Genomic DNA, 7844 nt, shown 5'->3' on the forward strand with positions numbered 1-7844 from the left:
AAAAAAAAAAAATTTTTTTTTTTTTTTGTTTGTTCTCGTGACACGCACGAAACTTGCCGTTCGTTTTTTTTCCAACATAAAAAGATTTTACGTCAAGGATTTTCACTAAAAAAAAAAAAAATTTTAACGGATTTCGTTAGAGAAAAAAATAAATTTTTTTATTATTTTTAATAATCAGTATTGCTATTTTTTTTCTCGTTAAATCCGAATGTTTTCGCCCCCCTTCTTCCCCCCTTTTAATTCGGATTTCACTTAAAATTAAAAATAACAAACGTATGCAGCAAAAACCTAGACCCCCCCAAAAAAAAAAATTTTTTTTTTTAAATTCTGTCATTAAATTTAATATTCCCCCCCCCCCGTTTCGTAAATAATAAATTTGCAAAAATTTAAATTTTGATGACGTCATTAACGAGTATTAAAAACTTTTGTGGTCTTAACCGATTCTCATAATTTTAAAACTTTTGTTATTTATTGAGTTTGTTTCCCAATTAATCCCTAATACACACAAATAAATAATTTTATAAATAAATATATATATGTGCGTGCGTGCGCGTGTGTTAAACACGAGTCAAAAGGTCAAACGTCATCATCATCCATCCATCCATCTATCCATTTAACCCTTTCGATATAAATATTTGCATTATTGATTATTTATTTCTTAAATGACATACGTTTTGGTCTCTTTTTTTTTTGGGGGGTAGGAAAGATGGGAAGGAGGAGGAGGGGGTAAACAAAATCACAGTAGCACAACAACAACAACAACCTGATGAATATATTTTTAAAAAAACGCATTATTATTTACGAATAACCCGTTTTGTTGTTTTTTTTGTTATTATTTTTTTAATAATTACTTAAATTATTACGTAATAAATATGTATTCGGGGAAAAATAAAATAAAAAGTAAATGCCTTTAATAAAAATTTTTTTTTATTTTTTCCTTTTGAAATTAAAGAAAACATAAAACAAAAAAAAAAAGAAAAACGAACAAACGGAAACCATTTTTTTTATATTTTTCTTTCTTTTCCTTTTTCTTTTTCTTTCCATTTAAAAAATTATTTTATTTTTTTTTAAATTAATGTTTTTATTTAAATAAAAAAAGGAGGAAAAAAAAAAATTTTCGTTTTTAATTTTTTTTGTTTTGTTTTGTTTGGGGGGTGGGGGGTGGTTGTGGTGGTGGTGGAAATGAACAAGGGCGTTAACAAAATAATTTTTTTAAAAAATATTTACGAACATTGCGCAACGATAAATACTTTTTCGTATTTAAATAAATTTTTTTTTTTTGTTAATCGTTCGAAAACGCGACAAATCATCATTATCATTCGAATATACTAAAAAATTTTTTTTCCAGACGACAAAGAAGAGAAAAGGGAATAATAATTATGGATAACCTGGATAATTATATGATGAAAAAAAAAAAAAAAAAAAAATTTTTTTTTTTACTCGGACGTACGAAACACGTTCGATGATTATTTAATTACTATACGTGAACTAATTTTTATAAAAATTATATATTGACCTTTAATCGCAAAAGATAAAAATAAAAAAATACATCTTTTTACGTGTCTTTTTTAAATCTCTTATTATTATAAATGAAAATATTCAGAAATGAATTTTAAATTCTAAGACTTCATCCTTGAATTAATTATTTTAATAATTTTTTTTTATAAATATGATTATAAAAGGCTTAAGAAAACATTTAAGAATGTAATAATAATAATAATGATAATAATTGTGTGTTCGTTAGCTCACCTCTAAATTCAATTTTAGCAATTTTGTCACCTTTTATTTTACCAACGTTAAATTGTTTTAATTTCACCGTGAGAGACATTTTTTATTTTTTTCGAAAAAATAACATGACGAAAATAAATTCCCGTTGTCGGAACATAAAATTCGTTAACAAAAATCAAAACAAACAAACAAACAAACAAAATGGAAGGAAATAAAAAACGAACTTAAAATGATTTTTTTTTAACCGTTAAACAATCAACCTGTTCGCTCTGTTTGAGCTTCACTCTAAAACTGACTTCCAGAACTTTCGTATCTGGAGAGAAAAAGAGAGAGAGAAAGAGAGAGAGAAAAAAAATGTCGTAACGGTTTTTTTTTTAAATTACCCAAAGTTATTTTTCATAATAATAATAATAATGATATATTCATATTAGAATGAAAAAATAATTTAAATATCACACAATACGTATTAAAAATCTGCCTGTATGGAAAAACTTTTTTTTTACAAGTTAAATTGGGTCAACAGGTGAAATTTATCATTATTATTATTATTATTATTATTATTATTATTATTATTATTATTATTATTATTATTATTTTCCAGTAAAGCGAAAAAAAATAAAATAAAAATTTAACGATAATTCAAGTTAGAAACCCGTTTCCGAATTGAATTTTTTTTTTTTTATGTAATAAAAAACAATCAAGTATATTTAAATGGCGGATATCATTTGGTGGGTTGGGAGGAGGAGGGGAGAGGGGGGATAAGAAAAAAAACACCTGAGCAAATAAATCAAACCCGTAAAAAAAAAAGGAAAAAAGAATTTTAAATAACCATAAAAGCCTTAGACATTTTCTTAAAGAAAAAGTCAATTTCCGGTTTCGTACTACTAAAAAAAAAATTCTAATAAAAATAAATAAATAAAAAAAAAAAACGTTTTTAAAATTTAAATTTTTCCTTTATCGTCGCCATTTTTTTTTTATTTCGTCCCCCCGTGAAATAATAGTAATAATAATAATAATAATAATGAGACCGCTGAAATTTTCAAATTTATAAATTTGGCTTATATGCATTAAAATTAATCATTATTATTAATTAATCACTAAATCCAATAATTAAAAACGAAATCGATCAATCGATTAACAAATGATGACGTTTATTTTTACCATCGGAAAATTTTATTTGTTTATTTCTGAAATAAATTAAATTATGGGAAATTGTTTAAAATTTGAAAAATTAAAATCGGTTTTTTTGGTTAACGTAAATGAAAAGTGTCTCTCTTTTTCCCAATTAGCTTCACTCTTTTTCTGTCTCTCTCTGTCTCCCTCTCTTTCTAAATCAGCTTCACTATTTCTCTCTTTCTCTCTCTCTCGGTTTCTGTGTCTCTCTCGATCTCTCTTTCCCAAATAACTTCTTTCTTTCTCTCTCTCTTTCTCTCTCTCTGCGTCTCTATCTTTCTCCCAATTAGCTTCTTTCTTTCTCTCTCTTTTTCAATTAGAGCTTCTTTTCTTTTTGTCTTTTGTTTGCTTTTTGTTATTTTTTTTGAGGGGAGGGGGGACGAGTTTAATAATAGAAATTAATTAAAATTTTGTTAAATTAAAGCCTATACGAGGTATTTTGTTTGTTTGTTGATGATGATGATAATAAATTTTATTTTCAGGTATCTGACAAAAAATTTTCTTTTGGAAGAATAAAATGTATATAAATTTAATGATTTACAAAATGTGGTTACGTAAAAAAAAATTTTTTTTAAATAAAATTTAAAACCAGTAGGTAGGATTTAGTTAAAATAAGATTTAATAGTGAGATTTGAGGTAAAGGCCCCTCCGCCCCCCCCGGCTGGAGAAAAGTAAAACGAAAATGCCTGAAAAAAAAAATCCGTTTGCAAACAAAAAACCCAACAAATAAATAAAATGTGATTGTTTTGTTAATATAAAAAAAAATTATGTTTTTCATTTATTATTATTATTATTATTTCTACGACGGAAACGAGAAAATCCAACTTTTCTTGTATGTGAAAGAATTTTAGAAAAAAAAAAAAAAACAATCATTTTCAAATGTTATTCGAAACTTTCGATATATATTATTGTTAATAATAATAATAATAAAAAGGAAAATTTTTTTTTTTTTGTACCCCGAAAGGAAAACGTAAAATAAATTTTTCTTTTATTTTGTTTTCTTTTATTCTGTTCTTTTTTTTTTTTTTTGTTTCCTCCAGGAAAAAAAAGAAAACCTCACGTCAGGTTCTTTTTCATTTGTCTTTATTTTTTTTTATTTTTTTCCATTTTCCGAGGGCCTGGAATACGCAACACGCATATTTATCGAGCAAAAATTGTGACGTCATTTTCGTTGCATCATATACGTCTGACCTCATCTCATTCGAAATGAATATTTTATTTTATTATTTATTCACGTTTCTCCCCATTTCAAAAAAAAATTATTATTATTATTTATTAATTACATAATTTTTACATAAATTTATATTATTATTATTAATAATAATAATAAATTTTCATTTAAATAAAAAAAATAAAATTAATTATTCAATAACAATCAACAGGTAGGAAAAAAAGTTTTACAAAATGTTTTTTTTTTTGTTTTTTTATCAAATGAAAAAAACAATTTTTCTTTTTTTTTTTTTTTTTGCGTTGCTAAGCTGTCACGTTTATTTACACGATTATATAACGGAAACGGAAATGCCTTTTTTTTATTTTTATTAAATCAAATACTCTATAAATTATTTTATTTTATTTTTTTGAAATAAAATGTTTTCATTGCGCCGATTTTAAATTTATTGATTTTATTCACGGTAATGTTATTATCAATTAATAATATTTAACCAATGAAATAATAATAATAATAATAAAACATATTCGTTGTTTTCTTATTTAATTGTAATCAAATGTTTATTATCTTAATAATAATTACGTGATGTTATAAAAGAAAATAATAATAATATGGCATCTTTAAAATTTTTTGTTACAAATTTAACCTTAAATTTTATAACGGCGGTAATTGCCAAGAAATAATTACTCGAAAGTGATAGATAAATTTATTTAAATAAAATTTAACGCGGTTTTAAAATTTTCAATTTTAATAAATATTTAATTTATGTGCAGGAGTCTTGCGTTTAAAATAAATCGATGTTTATATTTTACAACGTAAATAGCAAAAAAAAAAAAAAAAAAGGAAATGAATTTGAAAAACGGAAGTAGAAGTAGAAGAAGATGAAGAGACGGTAAAGTTTTTAAAATGGCGTAAAAAACGTTCGCTCTGACATCTATTGAACTCATTTGTAACTAAAATAAATCCACTAACGGTTTTTTAGTTCATCGAAAAGTTGTAAGCTGCTTTGAATTTATTAAAGTCCTCAAACATAACCTGATCACTTTACAAAATAAAAATTTTTATCATAGAAATGGAAAGTACGGATAAACTTAATTTAATTATTGAATTCGGGTAAGTTTTTATTTGATTTTTTTAAAAATACATTCAAGTTAATTAATTTTCGAAGTAATTTAATTGTTAAACGTTCATATCGTACGAATAATGATAATTACCATTGACAATAATTTTACATTAGGGTACATGTAAATTCATTTTAATTATTTTTTAAAATTTAAATTTAAATTTGTTTTCAGTGGTGGAGCAGAGCTTTTATTTGGAAATGTAAAAAAGCACGAAGTACAGTTAACGCAAGAAAAATCATCAAAATGTGAGAGAAAGTAATATTCATGTTGCATATTACCATGCAATAATTACACACATTTTTATTAATCTGTAAAATTTTATTTTTAGGGACAATTAGAAAACTTTTACCATGGTTGGAAAAAAATTTATTAAAAGAAAGACCTGAATTATTTTTACAAGAAGAAACTGTTAGACCTGGTATTTTAGTTTTAGTCAATGATGCAGATTGGGAATTATTGGTATGTTTACAATCAATATATAATATGATATCAAAAATTTTTTCAATGTTTAATAATCGAATGTTGAACAAGTACACAATGATTACACACTCTATGATATTGAAATTTAATTAGGTCAATTTTTTTTAAATTATGGTTTTTATTTTTAAACAAAAATTATTATGCATTAAAAATCAATAGTGACAGGTTTCGAAAGAAAAGAAAAACATAATTTAATAATGTTAAAATTTATTTTATAAATCGAAACAATATGTTATAATTAACCTTTTATTAAAGTTAATGTTATTTTTTTTAAAATTTACAAAAGGCCACATATATAAAAAATTATATAAAAAAGGGGCGTAGGCATTTTTGTTAAATTTAAAAAAAAAAAAAAATTTAGAAATAGAATTACTTCTAGAAGTTCTATTGAGATTAAAATTGATTAAGGGAATCCATAAATTGTAAAGTTTAAGAAAAGAAAAAAAATTTAGATTTTTAAATTTTTTTTCGTTTTTTTTTTCGTTTTTTTTTTTTTTTTTTGTTTTTCTGTTGCCGGATATTAAAAAACCGGAAATTGCCAAAGGAAAACTCTGACATTTTTATCGAGTAATTTACTGTTTGATTTAAAAGAGAACAAAAAAGGAAAAAAAGGGAAAAAAAAAGGAAAAAACAAGAATTATTTTAGCCAAAGGCATCTCTTTTTGGTTTTAGTATATTTTCATTTACATATTTAAATTGAGATTCATTCGAAAAATAGGGTGAGAAAATCCTCTCGTGACGATAATAATAATAATATATAATGATGATGATGATGAAGATACTTTTTTTTTTTTTTTTTTAACGATCGTTTTTTTTTTTTTTTTTCGATAAAAAAAAAAAATTTTTTTTTTTTTTTTTGTCAAAGTAACCTTCTATTAATATTATTATTTTAATCATAATCATCATCATCATCGGTCGGGTATTTACGGACTATAATAATCCTTGGATTAGTAGTAGAATTTTTCCTTTTTTTTTTTTTTTTTTTTTTTTTGATTTTTAAATAATAATAATAATAATGATGATAAGTTTTTATTCCCTTCTTTTGTTTTTTTTTTTTTTTTTGTCTTTTTTCAAACCGGGGGAAAAAAAATGTCAGTTAAAATAAAAAAAATGAAAAATGTGTTTTTTTTTTTATGTCCTCCACATAAAAAATTATTGCATAATTTACATTTAAAGTAAAAGGGGAAAAGTTTTTTTAGCAATACCTTAGGAGTTGAAACGATAATAGTTTAATTATTTCCCCATGTTTACAATCTGAAAGTTATCAATTTTTGGGGGGTGCTATCAAAAAAATATATGAAATTTTGGTCATTTGTAGGGGGACAAAAGTATTAGATTTTAAAGAAAAGGTTTCTCGTTCTTAGGAGTGAGATAGGGTTTCAGGTATAAACCTTTCATTCAAATTTTAAAGGGGATCCACTTGGTGGGTCCCACAGCATTCGTTTTTTCATAAGTTTTTAGGTTTTTTTAGGTTTTTTGAGTGGTTACGTTTACAAGTTTTTGCCCGACAATATTTTTTTTTTTTTACGTTTCGTATGTGTAAAAATTTAAACTATTTTATTTATTTTTTTTGTGCGGTAATAAATGGAGTCTCGAAAGTTTTGTTTAAATATTTCGTACATTATTAAACCCTTCAGGTAAAAATTTTAATTAACAATTATTATATTAAAAATTATTACGTAATAAATTAAAACGAAATTTTGTATTTGGTAAAAAAGACGAGGGGGGATGGGAAAAACACGTTTCAAAAATTATTTTTTACTTTTTTATTTTTATTAATAACCCGACATTATTAAATGTTTTTTAAAAAATAACTAAATAAGTAAATAATTAATAAATTAAAAACAAAAACGCGCATGTAAATAAAAGAAAAAATAAAAATTAATAAAATGAAAATTAATTAATTAATTAAGCGATTCGATGTTTTCTATATTAAAAAAATTATTATTATTATTATTATTATTATTATTATTATTATTATTATTATTATTATTATTATTATTATTATTATTATTATTATTATTATTATTATTATTATTATTATTATTATTATTATTATTATTATTATTATTATTATTATTATTATTATTATTATTATATATATATTATTATTATTATTATTATTATTATTATTATTATTATTATTATTATTATTATTATTATTATTGTAC

General features: G+C 22.9%; 1 protein-coding gene across 1 annotated transcript in view; it reads left to right on the top strand.

Moving 5' to 3' along the window:
- Positions 1 to 5141: 5141 nt before the first annotated feature.
- Positions 5142 to 7844, top strand: part of Phum_PHUM485000 (protein C9orf74, putative) — a gene marked incomplete at both ends in the record, with an annotated part of 4165 nt that continues 1462 nt past the window's right edge. The window contains 3 exons of the mRNA XM_002430433.1: positions 5142 to 5182; positions 5365 to 5438; positions 5522 to 5652. Coding sequence (XP_002430478.1) covers positions 5142 to 5182; positions 5365 to 5438; positions 5522 to 5652 — 246 coding nt within the window. The remainder of the gene's footprint in view (positions 5183 to 5364; positions 5439 to 5521; positions 5653 to 7844) is intronic.

Source organism: Pediculus humanus, genomic scaffold, assembly GCF_000006295.1.
Source record: "Pediculus humanus corporis 1103172108256 genomic scaffold, whole genome shotgun sequence".
Lineage (NCBI taxonomy): Eukaryota > Metazoa > Arthropoda > Insecta > Psocodea > Pediculidae > Pediculus > Pediculus humanus.